Genomic DNA, 17,807 nt, shown 5'->3' with positions numbered 1-17,807 from the left:
GGCTTGTAGACTGCCTTCTCACTGGTTCTTCGCAAGACTCTCCTTCCGTTCCAACACAGAGAGAGATCACTGCTGTCTTTTTCTTATAAGGACACCAGTCCTAGATTAGGACCCCACCCTATGATCTCATTTAACCTTAATTTTCTCCTTACAGGCCCTATTTCCAAATAGTCACATGGCGTGGGGTTTAGGGCTTCAACCTACAGATATGGGGGTGGGGGTGGGGGATGCTATTCAGTCCACAACAAAATCAGTACACTTGACATCCAGATTGACTTTTCTTCTGACAAAGGGTAGTCTCTGTGAAAATAAAAGATTGTTCTGTCATAAAAAAAGGATATCTATGTATAAGGGGAGAAATACATCTCTTAAAAGACAGAGCTTAGAGTTTACTTGTTTACAAAATATGTATACTTCTTTTTTACTTTACCTGATTATACAACAATTTCTACCACAGATTTTCTCTTTCATTTTGGAGAGGGTTATGTCACTTGTTAATAGATAAACCTTTAAATAATTTCATGGATTGTTAGTGTTTATTGTTCTATGGAAACCAGGCTGGAAAAGCCAGAAAATGTTGACATCCCACAAGAATGTCATACCATGAAGGTGTACACTTAAAGCAGAGACTGCTTGTAGAAAACCGTGTTGCATTCCTGGCATGTGCGCTCTTGCAATAAAGTTAACTTTCACTTATGGTTATAGTTCATGTAGGGAATATTCCAGTTTATTTTGCGCCTGCTCTGTTTTACTTCTTGGTACACTGGGCTTTCCTTTGGCCCTGGCTCCTGCGTTGGTGTTCCCTGTGCAAGCTCCTTGGGGTGGGGAAGCCCTCGCCCAGGCGGCCAGGTGACAGAGACTGGGTGGGAACCCGCGGAGCTCTAAGGGCGCGGAGCCTCTCGCATACCATTCCCCTCCCACCACCATCCCAAAGCTGGGAGGCGGAGAGGGCTTCAAACTTCGCTCCAATCCGCAGCCTGCCCTTCCCGGGGTCCCCCTGCTGGGCGACCGGCCCGCTGCGGATCGAGTTGGAGGAACTTTGCTGCGCTCCGCGTCAAGCCTGGGGAGGCGAAGCGCTCCCCTCCTCCCCAGTCGACCCCTCCCTCTGCCACTGCCTCCCGATCCTCGCCCAGCCGGGAGCACTGGTGATAGGACGAGGCCGGGGCGTGCATTGTGTGTATGCAAACCAGAGCTCCGCTCCCCAGGGCTGCCCGACCTGGGCCAGGGCTGCAGCTGCAGCTGGCGCTGCCCTCACCGGAGCCGGGCACTGTCATGCCTCCGCCGCGTCCCCAAGCCGCTATATAAGCGCGGGCCAGGGGACACCCGGAAGGGCTGAAGATGAAGGTGCCCGCGCACGGGCCCCCGCTGATTGCCAACCCTTCCCGAGCCCGCGCCGGGAGCGCAGCCCGCGGACGCCGAGGACCCGCCTTCGCCGCAGTAGCAGCTGGAGCAGCGAAAGAGGCGGCAGCTGCGGCGGCCGCGGCGGCGCCCATCGCGCGAGCGCGTAGAGAGGCGGCGGCAGCTCCGGGGCCGCCGCTGCCCCGGCTGCCATGAGTTGTGCGGAGGTGATGTATCACCCCCAGCCGTATGGAGCGCCCCAGTATCTGCCCAACCCTGTGGCAGCTGCAACGTGCCCCACAGCCTACTACCACCCGGCGCCCCAACCTGGCCAGCAGGTGAGTCACCGACCCGGCAGCCTGCCGGGGGCGGAGGCGTGGGCGAGGGGTACAGAGAGTATCGGTGTGGGGCTTCGGCGACGTCCCGCCGGGACCTGTGGCACGGAGGATGCTCGGGGACCTGCGGAAGCGCCCTTCAGCAGGAAGCTATCAGAAGACGGGAGGAGAGGCTTCGGGAAGGGACGAGCCGCCGGGTGGAAGGGTGGGGATGCGAAGTGAGGCACTACCTGGCTGGGGGCTTCACTGAGCTGTTGTCACCGGAGCTCAGAGGCTACCTTCATAGCCACCCTAGCTCTTAGGGCTCAGTTCTCTGAAGCTCACCAAGGGCATCTGTCTTAGGAGTATGTGAGTAAACTTCCTTTAAACCAAATATTTTGTTTCCTTTGGAAAGGTAGAGTGTTTCAGGGTTTTCTTGATTAAGGGAATGAAATGTGTCGCTGCCATGGGGAGGCTACCTGGACAGTGATCTCATGGAATGACCTTTCTGGGATTTCATGGCAGAACTTGCGTCTAGTGGACCATCTCTCAAAAATTACTAGAACTTCTGTGCAGAGTGTGTCTTCTTAAGTCTGTGACTTAGAGGACAGGGATTGATCCCCAAATTCCTCACTCCGATTGTTTTTTTTTTTTTTTTTAATTAAATTTATCGAGGGAGGGGGCATTGGTTAATGACATTATATAAGTTGCAGGTGTAAAATTCTATAATACATCTTCTGCATATTGCATTGTGTGCTCGCCACCCAAAGTTTAATCTCCTTTCCTCACCATATATTTGACCCCCTTCTTCATCTTTGCCCCACCCTCATTCACTTTTAATTCTATCAAAGCACATTTCAGTCTGTTGGAAGTGTGGTGTGTGTGTGTGTGTGTGTGTGTTCCTGTCCCTTTCTGGCCAAGAGGTAACCTTGGATCACTGGATACTGGGTCTCCAAGAGCAACTGAGAATGCTGTTGATAAAAGGGGTTTGGGAACCAAATAGATGGTACAGTTCCTTTAGAAGGAAGAGTAGGGTTCTGGAGAATTTGGCATTAGGTACTCCTGGGCATTCCTCTCTGGACACCAATAGAGTGTGTGTCAAATCTTACTTAGCTCTACATAAAACACATATATGAGTATGTGGCATTGGGTATAACAAAAAAGGGTCCTCAGACTCTGGTAGTTAGTGTGGGTTCATTTGATGAGACTAAAAAATATACTTATAGAAAAAAATATACTTATCAGGGAGCTAGATATGATTAGGAAACTGCTATCCACAGAATTTATTGATTGACTTTGTTTAGTTTGTTAGGAACCATGTGCTTTATGGTGGTCTTAAGGGTTTGGCTCCTTAATTAATCTGGCCTTTAATTTCTGCATTTTCTTTATCTCAGTCTCTTTGCTAAATGTATAGTGCTGCTCTTTGGAAAGAAATTGTAACTTCTGTTTAAAATTTAGGGACTGTGAAATTCATCTGCTTCTGAAAGGGTACCTGCTTCAGGTTTATCTGCCAAACAGTATAACTTACCGAGCACCAACCAGGGCAAAGGGTGAAGGAACCCTACTTTCTTGCTATTGTTATTGTTATTATTATTATTATTTAATATTCAGCAGTTTCAGCTTTTCAAAGATTACTTTTGGGGAGGGGGAAGGGAAAAGTTTTTTGTAGTTTGTGGTCCAGGGTGACAGATTAAACCATTTGGTTATATTGTTTGCTTTTCTTTGGCTTTAAATATAAGATATATACGTAATGGACAAAACCAGATAGGTACAAGTTAGACAAGTGAGGTGAAGAGACGCTGGAAATCAGTTTATGTGTTTTATAAACACTGTATCCCAGATGAACTACCCTTTCTTCTTTTCCTTTCTTCTATCTCAAAGACTGTAAAGGCCTTCAATTACCAATTGGAATGTGGACAAGCAACAGACTCAAACTTTACTAAACACTCAGAAAGGTATTTTTTCCCCTTAAAAAAATAACTTGAACTAGTAGAAGTTGTGGATGAGGTTTTATTTTCTAGAGTTGTGAAAATAATTCCATTAAAATATGAATCTGTGCTGGGGGTTAGAATCTTTGTAATATTTTTGAGCTATAAAATAAAATGCGGTATCAGAAAAATTATAAATCACTAACCATAAAATCTAGATTTTAATAAGAAAGAACTCCAGTCTTTTATCTAACATGTGCAGTTGCCCCGAGACTCAGTTCCCAAATTTCATTCTTTTGCTAAGACCATCAACAAACTGAAGGATGAGCTTTGCCTTTTATCGGATCGATTCACAGGGATGAGTGGCACATATTAGTAAATAACGATCAACTCCTATACTTCAGACTTCTGTAGATATTGTTTGAGTAGATATTAGGTTGAGTTGACCTTAATAACTTAGTTGAGAAGCGTGCTTGGAAATTTTCGGGCTGCTTTTACCAAAATGGCCTGTTCAAAATTATTTGGTTAAAATAAAAAATAAAAATAAAAAAGTAAAGAAACTATTTGACTATACCTGACTGGTAAATTATAAAAAGAGACTTGATAGGGTAACTACTGTTCTGTTACTTTCAGGAGTTTATTTTGATGACCTATATTTTCTATTGGAAAAAAGAGTACATCAGGAAATTCTTATCAGGCTGACAGCATTTTTAGACTGTGCGGTGCGTGGGTGAAATGGGACTAATATTGACTTGGCCCTCATGCAGTCATCTGAGAATACATATTTTGGTTGTTTTTGCATTCCATAAGGTTTTATCATTATTATCCATGAAGATTGTTTTCTCCGTACATGGGAAGTGACCCCTAATAGCATCTTGCCTGGGAGACAAAAATAAGGGCTACAACTTCTACTGCATTTGAAACATTGATTTGTTGAGGAGAAAAAAGGAAAAGAAGCAGGGAAAAAAATGATAGAGTTATAAAGAAAGTTTAATGGTCATTTATAAAATGTTAGAAAAGAGAACATTAAAGTTTTATATTACTTGTATATTCAACTGTAGTAGTGTATCTTTGAACTGATTTTTTCCAATTCTGTGTAGCTTTGAAGTCTATAAATTAGCATATTAAAATGGTTTATTATGATGGATTTTAACATAGGTATATTTTTTTCCGTTTAATGTATGATCATATAGCTGACAATTCTTTTTGAAATAATAGAACTTCACACTCCAGGCATGTGTAATCTCAGCCTTTCCTATACAAGCGCAAACGTTCACTTGCAATTTTAAGTTTAGTTGTTTTTATTGAACATATGATACATTGCAGGTGGGCAATAGGTTAATGTCTTAAAAACATAGTTAACTGCATATAAATCAGGCTGAACTGTAATGTGTTACTTAGGCATGCAATAGGCTAAATGAATCAAAGTGAGATGTAAATATGTCTGAAGAATAAATGTTATAGTCCCTGATGTTAATTCCTAGAAATTGTGTGGCTGTGCATAAATCTTACAGTGTGCTCTACAGAGCTAAGCTCCCTCCTTTTTGTGCTCACGATCACTTCATAGTCTATACACCCGTCCCCAACATCTCCTCCAGAGAGCTCTTGACTCAGTCAGCACATGCTCTGAAGGCATGATGACACAGTAGAGCGTGTGCAGAAAGACATGCACTTGTATTCTAACAGTGAGCGTAGGAACCAAGAAAAAACTTTCAAAATTCGTGTCAGGAAAAACTGAGGGAAATAATATAAAATCATAGATTTCCTTCATATCCAGTGGATTTCTGAAATGTAGATAGTCTATTGTTGTCTGATTCCCCCCCACCTCCATATATTCATAATGTTAACATTAGGAAGATACTTAAAGCAAACCTTTCAGAATTGTGTAGTTTATAGATGAGATAGTACAAGTAGAAAACAATCACTAGTTTTCTAACTGTGTGTAGGAGTTTTTAGCAATCACATTGTGGGCTTCATATAAGTTAGAGACTAGTATTTACTCTGTCCTCCTCAAGGGTGACGACTGGGTGAATCTGCATGCATGCTTTCACTTAAAAGAATGAAATGCCCTTGGGAGGCAGAACTCCAGTTTTAAGTTTGTAGGGAGTTTTTTCAAACTCTGTTTTGGACTCTGCCACCTTGTTTAGGTCATTAAACCTCTCTGAGATTCTGTTTGTCAGGGGTAAAAAAACAAACAAACTGGAAAAACATGCCTCAAGCCCTTCTTTTACAAGTGGGAAAATGGATATTCATAGAGCTGAAATGCCTGGCTAAAGATCTCAAAGCTAATTGGTGACAAAATTAGAACCATCAGAATCCCCTACTCCCCAATGTAGCATCTTTCCACAATGTCATGCAGTCTCCTAAGCTTTTTTTTTTTCTTTTCACTATTGCACAATAAGCTTATTTTTGTCTTTCATGCTCCAAATCAACTTTTTTGATAAAGAAGATTAATATGCAGTAGATTCTTTGGCCTTGGAGCTTGAAATTCTTTCCAAGTCCTTGGTAGTGTACATTTTTAGTTTAGGCATTCCAAAGTCCTTTTGCAAGCATTTGTATTATGCTAATGACTTTTGCTATCCATGCTATCTCCTTCGTTGATGAGGCAGAATATCCACTTAGCAAATGAACATTTATTTATTTAAAATAATATGCAGGAAGTGGTATTAATAGTCAGTGTTAAGAGCCTCATATATCATTGCTATTCCAACATAAGTTTATATTTGTTAAGAGCAAAAAATACAATTATGTCTCAGATAGTTTCAAGACATAGTCAACTTATTTAAGGTGGAGGATCTAATTTTCTTGCAACCGTAAGCAAAGACTTAAGTGGATTTATAAGAGTTCATACCGGACTTCTTTGAGAAAGAACAGCCCCTATAATTCCACACTACACAAATTAACTTGACTACAGAGACTTAGAAGCTTAAAACGCCCCACAGTTTTATGTTCTCAGTAACGTTCCAGCCAGAAGACTCAAAGCTAGAGAAAAAAAAAATAAACTTTAAAATAACTAAACTGAACTGTTGTCTCTGGCAGTCAACCAGAATGGAGATTACAATAAGGATAACAAGGGCGGGCTTGAAATCTATAAAATCACGTGTAGTGAGGATATATTCACCAGGAAACCAAAGGCTAGGACAAGGTAATACTTGTTGAAAATTTAAGTGTTTTAGATAAATGCAAGGAAGGCTTCCTTCACCTAGCACTTATTAAGTCTCACATCTCACGAAGTTGGGATGGCAAGGTCATGGCCCAAATAAAGGAAGTGAGGGTATTCAGAGGGTAGGACCATCCTAGACAGTGACTCTTTGGGCTATTACAGAAGTGATGCTGAGCTGACCTGGTTGAGTAGTGTGTATATATCTGTCTTATATCTTTCTGTGCAAAGGGAATTTTCAGTGAGACTGAAAATTTGCTCAGGATGCTTAGGGGCAGATCCTAAAGCAAATTTGTGAGTGAGGTGACTGTCATTTTAAAACCCGGGCGCTAAACTTAGATCCAATTCCCATCGGCCCAGTTTCCAGTTAGCTTTTACAAAAATTCAAAACTAATACATTTGGTAATAGATGATAATACTTAATGTATTATTTCCAGAAAAAAACATTTTCATTCAAGAATCAGGGGCTCTTTAATACTTGAACACCAATCTCTGGCAGAGACAAGTGAAAGAAATAATTTTGGGCAAAACTGTGCCCTGAATCGTTCAAAAAGCTTATCTTTAAGCAGCTAGTTTTCTGCTTTATTCATTTTGGAAGACCTACGGGTACCTTGAACTATGAGACTCAAACATCGGCTTCTAGAAATAAGTCACAAATGCCATATTTATAGGTATTTCAGTGGATACCAGATTTATGCCAGTAATTTACAAGTGTGGTCTGAACTGGGGTAACTGAACTGTTTTTCATTTATCTCATACTTTAGTAGAGGGAAAAAAAAGAATGACCTCAAGTAAACAGGTGTCCTTTTCCTCTTCACAAAATATTGTTTTAGTATGCCAAAACACTTGTCCATGTGGGATTTAGTGGGGGGACCCAAATGATGCATCCTTTCTTGTTATTGTGAACATAAAGGAAGCACCAAAACTAATTCCTAAGATTTGGGCTAGATGACCCATGTCTGGAAATGAATTAGTCTTCAATGGTCTGTAGGGTTTTTTTGGCTAGTGTCCTGCAAAATTAGAAGAGGCAGCCAATGGATGGAAGAAAATTAAGTGTGAATTTTTCTAGAGCTCCAACATGTTGCTTATTAGGATATAGAATTGGACAAGACCTTTGAGATAATCAAGTCAAAATTCCTTATTTTCAAAAGAGGAAGCTGAGGGCCAAAGGGTTAGTCAGACTCATGGACTAGCTTTGGTTAAATCCTCTCTCTCATTGCAGTTCTTCCTATTGCTTTCCCTTCTCATCTGGGCTTCCTTAGAAACAAGAAAACAATTAGTAATTTACCAAACGTTACCTTCTTACTTTTCTTATTTAAAAATTTTTGAATATTAGCTACATAGAGAAATAACACAATTAGCTGTATGGATAAACCATGAGGTTCTTTATTTTCATGGCCTTTACAATGCTTTCCCAACAAACTATGAGTAGTTTGAGTTTTGGGGAGAGGCTATGGCTTTCATCTTTGTGGCTCCAAGTCTTTGCACAATTACTAACACATAATATGAAATAATTGACAATTCAGTGAATAACAGAGAAATTAAAAAAAAAAAAAAGAAATCATACCGTAAGCTAGTAATAGAATTTTACAAACATACCAGAAATTTGTACATCAGAAACCATTGTTCCATTCAAAGTAGTCAGTTTGGGAGAGAACATGTACCCTTATTTTGTGATCATTGCTTAAAACATTTTGGGAATGAAAATTTTGAAGTTCTCTCTAAGCCTCTGGCACATTTTTTGGAAAATACTGAAAACTGGAAAAATTTCATTTGTAGAGGGGGATGGGTTTGATTTTTCATAATGACCAGATTTATTGAGAGGCAAGAGCGCTCAAAAATAGCTGATCATGTTAAGTAATATTATTTTTAGTTTATTCCTTCCTACTATAAAGAAAAATATAAACAAACAAACAAACAGAATCTCAAGGTGTGACTGTACCTCACAAATTGCCTCTGTTCGCATTTCCAAAATAGGATTTTCAGAATAATGGCAAGTAATTATATTACGTATCTGAATTGCCAAGGGGGCAATACATTTTTAAAATTTTAATAATTTTTATTGTTAGTTTCAAGTGTACAAAGCAACATAGTGATTGGATACTTATACACTTCACAAAGTAATAACCCCAACAAGTCTGTTACCCATCTGACGCCATACACAGCTATTACAATACCATTAATTATATTACCTAAGCTGTACTTTATATCCCATGACTATAATTTTTTAAAACTTATAATTGACATTCAATATTATTTTATATTAGTTTTAGTTTCAGGTATATTGCTGTGATTAGGCATTTATATAGTTTATGAAGTGATCTTCCCAATAAGTCTACTACCCATCTGACATTATAGTTTTTACAATATTACTGACTATATTTCCCATATTGTATTTCACAACCCTGTGACTAATTTGGGACTACCAATTTGTACTTCTAATCCCTTCACCTTTCTTACCCATCCTCCCAACACCCCTCCCTTCTAGCAAAAAACAGTTTGTTCTCTATATCTGTGAATCTATTTCTGTTTTGTTCATTTGTTTATTCTGTTCTTTAGATTCTATATATAAGTGAAATCATATGGTATTTGTCTCTCTCAGTCTGACTTATTTCACTTAGCATAATACCCTGGGACGATACATTTTTAGATAGAAAAGTTCAGTTTCATCTAGATATACATATATTTGGAAGAGTACTGCATTACTTAATAGCCATCCTCTGATATGTTTTTTTAAAATTTTTTTTTCAGTTCCAGTTGACATTCAGTATTACTTTATATTAGTTTCAGGTGTACAACATAGTGGTTAGACATTTGTATAATTTATTTGGTGTTCCCCTCTGATATGTTTACATATCTAATTTTTTAAATGCATTAACTTTAGATTCTCCTTAGTTAGCATGCGATGCCATGCTGACTCTGCGCTTCTGTTTGTGTGTTCAGTTAAAATAAATATCAGATAGAGACTCATTTTTTTCAGTCTGTTTTCTTGGTACATACTTTGTAGTCAGACAGAAATAGGTTCTAATCCCCTCTCTGCCATTTACTATTTAGATGGTGCTAGCCAAGTAAGTCAGTACTTGCGTATGTAAATTGGGAATAATTACTTAGACAAAATATTTGTGAGTGTGAAAGAGTTCATTAAATACACACACACACACACACACAGAAGGTGCCAAAAAATGCATACACATTTTAAGAAAGGAAAACAACTATTAAAATTGTAATACTCAATATATACCTATCACAAAAGATGAATACAAATCATGTTTGACTTCTGCAATGACAAGAGATGCTCAAAATGGTTACTATCAGTGTCCAGACCCTTCTGATTACGGCGTACTACTGCTTGAGCAAGGTTGACCTGTGTTCACCTGTATACATTTGTTTTGGCACCCCCGATATATATATCGGGGGTGCCAAAAAATCTGTACACATTTAAGAGATGTTATGTATGCTCAAGCAGTAGTTTGCTGTAATCAGAAGTTTCTGGACACTGATGGTAACCACTTTGAGGATCTCTTGTAACTGCAGAAGTCAAATGTGATTTGTATTTATCTTTTGTTATTTGTTTATATTAATACAGTTTTCTCCTTTTTTAAAATATGTGTGCATTTTTTACCATATAGATATATATGATATCTATATCTATATATCTATATCTATATCTATATCTATATCTATATCTATATCTATCTATCTATCTATCTATCTATCTATCTATCTATCTATCTATCTATATCTGTGGCACATCTTCCTTATCCTGACCCACTCTCCCATAACCTTATTCCTTCTATTCCAGGTAGGCTAAGGATCAAAATTTCAAGTGTCTCTGAAATTTAGAAAAAAAATCTGTTATCCAAGTGAATTCAGAAAAATACGATCAAAAAGCAATGCACCACTTTTATGGACTTCACAGTTTGAAACCATTACTCCTGGTTAGTGGTCCGTCCTTACCGTGTTTCCCCGAAAATAAGACCTAATTGGAAAATAAACCCTAGCATGATTTTTCAGGATGCTCGTAATATAAAATAAGCCCTAATTTGTCTTTTGGAGCAAAAATTAATATAAGACCTGGTCTTATTTTCGGGGAAATAACAATGACACACCAGGTTTTGTATTCATTTTTGCTCCAAAAGATGCATTAGTGCTTACTTTATGTTATGAGCATCCTGAAAATTCATGCTAGGGTTTATTTTCGGGGAAACATGTTATGGGCTCTAAGCATGTTTCAAACATTAAAAAAAAAAAAAAAAGCAAAAAGCTCTTTCCAAATATCCAATGATTCATTAAAATACTTTTGTTTCCTTAGGAAAAATGTTTCCACATACGCACAGTAATCATTTGGCATTTGGTAGGCTTAAGCCTCAGGGAGTTAGTGGTATTTGGCTCCTGACATGGAAGTCTTTCTCTTGTCAGACAAACCCTTTCCCCTGCACATTCCTGTGTGAGTTTGTTTCTGTTGCGCCTGATGGCAGGCTGCGAGGTGGCTGGGTATGGTTTGCGCTGCCTGGGCCGCCTTCTTCGCTGCTCCTTTGACCTCTTTCTGAGTTAGTTCTAACTTTGTGGCTATCAAGTCCCTCGTTGTTTCATTTAACTTGGGTGTCATTTTACCTGGGCAGCAAGTGTCATTACTCTGAGATGAGAATGAGTAATGTGCATTACATAAACCAACTTGTAGTTTTTCAAGTCTCTTTTGATGGCTTCTTTATGTTTGTTCACAATTCTTCAGGGTCTCCTAAGGAAAGCATAAACATTTCTGAGTGATTTGGATCTGTTTAGAAAGTGATGGTGCATTTTGAGAAAAATATGAACGGGATTGCTTTTTAAACTTGATTCAGGACATCTAGGTTTTGATGATTTGAGAATTATTCTCCACATTTTGAATTTTCTATGTTATTCTCAACAAAGAAGATAATACTAGGGAAGTTTCTTTCCAAAGAACAAACACCAAGGCAATACAGAAAAGCACACAAGTAACATACTTAGTTTTTTTTTTTTTTTTCTCAAAAAAGCAAAGAATTGATTTATTGTCATTGGAGCACAGATAACAAAAAGGCTTAAGAGTCTGTGGAGATGAGTGTCAGGATGTTGTGACTGTCAACATATGAATCAACTGCTGTCTAAATTCCGTGTTCTGTTTTCTTCATGCTCACACTTAGTGTTAGAAAAATGTATGCAAATTGTTAGCCTTTTAGGTAGCAGCCAGGCCATTTGGATACTTTAGAATTCTCCCTTTAAAGTTGATGTTGACAGTGAGGATATAAATTGTGTGTGTGTGTGTGTGTGTGTGTGTGTGTGTGTGTGTGTGATATAAATATTTAAATTGATTCACTATAATTTGTGAAAATTGACCCAACTTTATCTGAAAAAGTACAAGAGGGAATGAATGCTAGGTATGTGCTTTGCAAACCCTTCCTATTGGTAGGTATATGATAGGCTCCTTTCCATTTTATTTGTTTGATAGTCTCCAACAAATTTATTTAATTAGTAGAAGACTTGCTTTAAAGAGTTGGGAGAGAGAAAAAAAAGTATATTTAATCATTCCAAAAATTTTTACTTAAATAGAGGAATCAATATAGATATTTTATAGAACCACAGGTGTTTGTATATCAAAATAAATAACATCAGTGTATTTTTATAAAAATGCATATGTATATATACAGACTTATTACATATATATGAAATGTAAAGAATATCGAGAAACGATGCATCCATTGACAAAAGAATAGTTTTTAGAAAATAGATTAATACAAGGTCTTTTGATACAATAGCAAATTTTGCTCATTTTCCCTATTTCATATGGAAAAAGTATGTAATTTTTAGATTAATTTATTTGTATCCAGCCATTCAACAATGGTTGAAAAAGAATAACATGACATTATTTGGCATTTAGAAAATTGTGTAATCTTAAATAGATTGAAAATCTATAGATTAAATTCAATTTCTATCAATTAAAAAATTAAGATATTTCATTATTGCTATTGGTCATGATACTATGCTACATTTATATCCAATTTTGCAATTTATTTATTATTACATATATGAAACTTTAATTTAATCTCATTTAATAATTAGTTGCTAATTGGATTAACATAAACCATTGCCTTTCTTTGCATAATTAACATACCCAGGGCTTTTTCATTTAAAGAATATATGTTAAAATTAAACAAATGAAGCAATAGCTGCAAAACTCAGTTCTTACAAACTGATGTTGAGCTAGACGTTAACAGGAAAATGAAGTCAGTTTCATAGAAAATAATGAACTCTGTGGACAGTGAAGCCACTCTGTAGATCAGTTTTAATTTCCTTCTCATATTAAAAACTGCTTCTTTCTAATATGCCAGAGTGTTCGACAGAGAGTACGTGTATATTGCTTAAAATGGTATAACTTCAAGTCATATGTGCACAAATAGTACTGTAATTTGACTAATAAATCATAATATGCATTTAATTATATAATGGAATTTAAAGCTAGGAGTAACTTTAGAGGTAATTTAGATCAATCTCCTCATTTTATAAATAACCTATGTTATTGTGCTGCTTTTACTGTTAAAGTAAAATATACCCATGTTTAAATCTGTGCAAAATAGATTGTAAGAAATATAACCACTCAGTCATTACAATCACCTATTCAGCAGTGAGGCATATTCACTCACAAGGAATGAATTATCTATTTATCAACAAGTGGTAATCATATTGACACAAATTATAAATAAAAAGCAATACATATATTTATAAGTAGCAGTCCCTAAATAATAACCAGGAGCTCATAATATACCTGAAAATTTCAGGATCTACCTCACACAAGAACAACACATCCATTGCTAGTGGGAAAGGGTTTAATTTACTGAATGATGCATTTATAATTTGGAGCTGTAGCTTTCCAAGCTAGTAATTACATTAGAAACGTAAGAGTCTGGGTTATGTGTTTTGACAACATTTGCAAAACTAGAACAATTTATTTTTTTCACCTCACATTCATTTTCCAGCATGTATTTTTTTCTGGAATTGGAAAAAAATGGCATGACAAAGAATAAGGTTTTGCAGGTATACAATGACAGAAAGCTCATTGTGTCATTACAGTAATGAATTTTATAATCTTTAGCTTTATCTTATATCTACTTAACATTGAAGTTGTTGATTATAGAAGTAATATGTGTGCAATGAAAAATGTTTGGAAATATTGAAAAGCAGGAATAAGAAAATAACAACCAGAAATTTACCACCCAGAAATACAATATAAAACATAACATTTTGGTGATTTTCCTTCCCATAGTAAATACCCGTCCTCTGCTTTCCTCCAACATATATATGTACACGCATGTGTACACCTGCATAGTTTTATTATACATTCTGGCTCCACCACTTACATGCTTTGTGAGCTTTGGCAAGTTACTTCACATCTCTGTGACCCAGTTTCTTCATCTTTAAAATATGGATAGTATCAATAACCATGTTACAGAATTGTAAAGATTAAATGGGATAATAAATATAAAGTCTCATAAGAGTGACTGGAATAATATACATTAATTATTATTATTGTTAGATCATATGTTTAAAAAAGATTTATAAATTATCCAAACGTTCTCATTTTTATTTGAAAGGCACATTAGCCATTGCTAGTATCTTGTATTATTTTCTGTAAGGCATGACGATACCTTTTTTCACTGCTCTGATAATGGTGGTAAGTGGAACATCTGAAAAATATGTTCCATGCAAAATGGATCTTCACACAGACTTATTTTGTCATTTTAGTTCGATTTTGGAGAAATGAATTCAGCATATCTGCCAAATCTTTTTATAAGATGCTACATTCCTGTTTTTGTTTTAGTTTATCTTATTTATAAAAAGCTTTTTTTCTTCTTCACCCCACCCGTAGACAATTAGGCCTTCTATCCCCTATTTCTCCCTGTCCCAAAGTATAATGTTGCTGCACATTAAATCTTTAAAATAAACAACAACAACAACATGGGATGGAATTTGTCATTGTTTTTTTAAAGTCACTCTCCTTTGGTCTATCTAGATTTAAAAATAAAATAAAAAAACAAAAACAAAACCTTTTACATTATGAAAATATACCATGTAGTAACGGACTTTTTTGTTGTTGCTAAATTTGAAATAACAAACTTTCCCCCCCCCCCCAGGGTGGGAAGGAGAAGGCTGGTTTGGGGAGGGGGAGGGAGATGGAGTAGCGCAGATGAAGGAGACTCAGTCTGCGAACATATGTTACCATGTAGATGTTTTTAAGTGACAAGTGAACTAGGTGATGCGCTTTGACAGACTGTCTTTGATACCGTGTTTTGTTTATTCCATCCCAGAGGAAGTTAGCGGTATACAGCAAGATGCAGGACTCTCTGGAAGTCACCCTTCCCAGCAAACAAGAGGAGGAGGAGGAGGATGAGGAGGAGGAGGAGGAGGAGCAGGAGCAGGAGAAAGACCAGCCTGCCGAGATGGAGTACCTTAACTCTCGCTGTGTCCTTTTCACTTATTTCCAGGGAGACATTGGGTCAGTAGTGGATGAACACTTCTCAAGAGCTTTGGGCCAAGCCAGCACCCTCCATCCAGAATCTGCCATTTCCAAAAGCAAGATGGGGCTAACCCCCCTCTGGCGAGGTAAGAATTCAAAAGCAGAGGCTCTCCAGGGCCCTGTGTCTGTTTCGCAACCGCCTGTACCAGGTTCCAGCTGGAGACTTGCGCCCCGTAGGACGGATATCCACTTGCTTTTTAATTTTTAAGGACAGCAAGGAATTTCTTTCAGACAAACAGCTGGATCGGTTTTGTCACATGTGGAATGCAGGGTTGGAAAGGATGCAGTCACACCCCTTAAATTCCTCATGGAAAGTAGTGATGCAACCAGCCGGCGTTTATAGTGGCAGGATCCAGCTGCGAGGCACCATTCCTTAAGCCCCGATGGCCCAATTTGGATCTCTAAATAATAGGCGTGCCTGGATCAGCTTGTAAAAATTAGCTCTTGCTCATTCCACTAGGTGCTACGTGGTGGCATAGCAGAGATCTGAGTCTGACCCAGGAATACAAACTTTGAAAGCCTTCTGTGTTCTCTTGATAGCTCTCTCTGTCCTGCTTTGTTGTGGTATTAACTCTTTGTAGTGTACAATCCAGACGTTATTGGCTGACTATGCCTACATGGTTTAGACGATTGTTTTTACTTTGGTAAAGTAAAAACAGTAGATCGGACATCCTCTTCTTTACTTTTCTCTATAGAAGTCACAGAGGTGTGTTTGAATCTGAGTACTACCTCACTGAAAATTGTTGGGTGACATCTTAATTGGGGTGATTATAAGGTTATAATTATGAGGTTATAATCTAATCTTATAATCGAATCTAATCTAATTTTATAATCTCTAATATAATCTTATAAGATTATAAGGTTAGAGAAAAAAATAGTACTTCATTCCAATGATAGTTTTAAGAAATGTGTTATGAATGTGTTTTTTCCTGAACTTGCCAGGTTCTAGGCAGTATCTAGTAAAGTGGTTCTCAAAGTGTGGTTTCCAGGTCTGGGAACATTGACACCACGTAGGAGCTTATTAGAAATACAGATTCTTGGGCCACATCCCAGACCTACTAAATCAGAAACTCAGGGACAGAGTAATCTGTGTTTTAACTAGTCGTCCCAGTGTGATTCACAGGCAGGCTCAAGTTTGACAATCATCGATCTAGTGCTGTGAAAACAACAGACTGTAGGCCCCTTAACTCACACCTACTGAATCCGAGTCTCTAAAGGAATGCTCTGGAAATCATACTTTAGCAAGTGCCCAAGTGATCCTATGTTGAGGAAAGGCTGCTTACCTGTGGTGGGGCAGGTGAGAGGCGATGGGTAGTCAGGCCCCTCTCAGCATCAGAGGAATGGTTCCACTCCATTGTGGGAGAGGTCTCGGCGGTATGAAATTGCTGGGCCTAATCTGTAGATACGATGCTTTTTTTCTCCCCTTCCTCCCTCCCTTCCTTCTTTCCCTCTTTGTAGTAAATATGAAGGACACTAAGATATGGAGTGACTATAGAGGGGAAGGTGTAGTACAAACTCAAATGACTGAGACCTTGATAGAGGTGACTTGGGAATCATCACCACTGATTTGATTAGGACATATTACAGACTTCCCACAAGAACTGAGAACAAAGTCCTTGGAAACCTAAGATGTTATGGAATCAACCGATTCCCTGTTTGATAGCGATAGTGAATATGTTTAATAACTTGTAGAGGGTGAAAATGTGAAAATTTCTGTTAATTACCTGGCTTTAATGAATAGTTTGGTCTATCAATAATAAATCCTATCAAGATAATCCGTCCTAGGAGAATAATTAATACAATGCCTATTTCTTTTAGTATAAAGGCATCGGCAACCTAGCAATCATTTAATATGAAATGTAGGAATGAGAGCCCCAAATTATAACTAGAGGTGAGAGTGATTTGTCTATGGTATCAAAACCAGCATAGTTTTAAGTGACGTGTTGTGTATATGTAAAAACTCTACAATTCAGTGTTTTTCCCATAATCTGCATGACTGAATTGAGAAGACCTTTGGACAGGTGTCAAATTGCAATATAGAAAGGGTGAATAATGCGAATGATTTAGTAACTATTATTACAATTTTCTTGGCATTATCTTAAATTTGGTCTTTAAATCTCTCTCGTTTCATTCATTGAATTGCACAGCAAATATTTATTATTAAAGTCTTACTATGTTCTAGGTGGTGGGAAAATATCAGTGAACAGGAAAGTCTAAGACTACACTCATGGAGCGTCCCAGTGAAACAGACAGATAATAAATATATAATGAAATGCAAGGTACTATTTTACTTAGGGTGATAACAGGCGCTCTCTCTGATACCATCCCAGTTGAGCACAGACGTGAAGGGGAAATAAGAAGCACATGAATATCTAGGGGAAATTATTCAAGACAGAGGCAATAGCCCTTAGAAAGGCCCAAAGTAATGGCTGAGTATGTAATGAGAAGCAAAAATTCTGGCAACGAGAATTTGTACAGCTTTCTATATCTATTTAATTTATCCGAGTAGCCCTTAGTAGTCTTACTTAGACTACATA

At 37.8% G+C, this 17,807-nt stretch overlaps 1 protein-coding gene across 2 annotated transcripts in view; it reads left to right on the top strand.

Annotated features, from left to right (window-relative positions):
• The first annotated feature begins 1,025 nt into the window (after positions 1-1,025).
• Positions 1,026-17,807, top strand: part of VGLL3 (vestigial like family member 3) — a 49,544-nt gene continuing 32,762 nt past the window's right edge. Inside the window, exons 1-2 of one of the 2 annotated variants that reach the window (XM_081063582.1) lie at positions 1,026-1,676; positions 15,239-15,356. In XM_081063582.1, coding sequence (XP_080919708.1) covers positions 1,551-1,676; positions 15,239-15,356 — 244 coding nt within the window. In that variant the 5' untranslated portion in view covers positions 1,026-1,550. Of the gene's footprint in view, positions 1,677-15,061; positions 15,357-17,807 lie in introns of both variants that reach the window. The other variant, XM_081063581.1, reaches the window with a different exon arrangement.

Source organism: Rhinolophus hipposideros (assembly GCF_964194185.1).
Source record: "Rhinolophus hipposideros genome assembly, chromosome: 2".
Taxonomy (NCBI): Eukaryota; Metazoa; Chordata; class Mammalia; order Chiroptera; family Rhinolophidae; genus Rhinolophus; species Rhinolophus hipposideros.
Note: the sequence above shows the minus strand (reverse complement) of the source record. Positions and strands in the feature narration are given on the sequence as shown.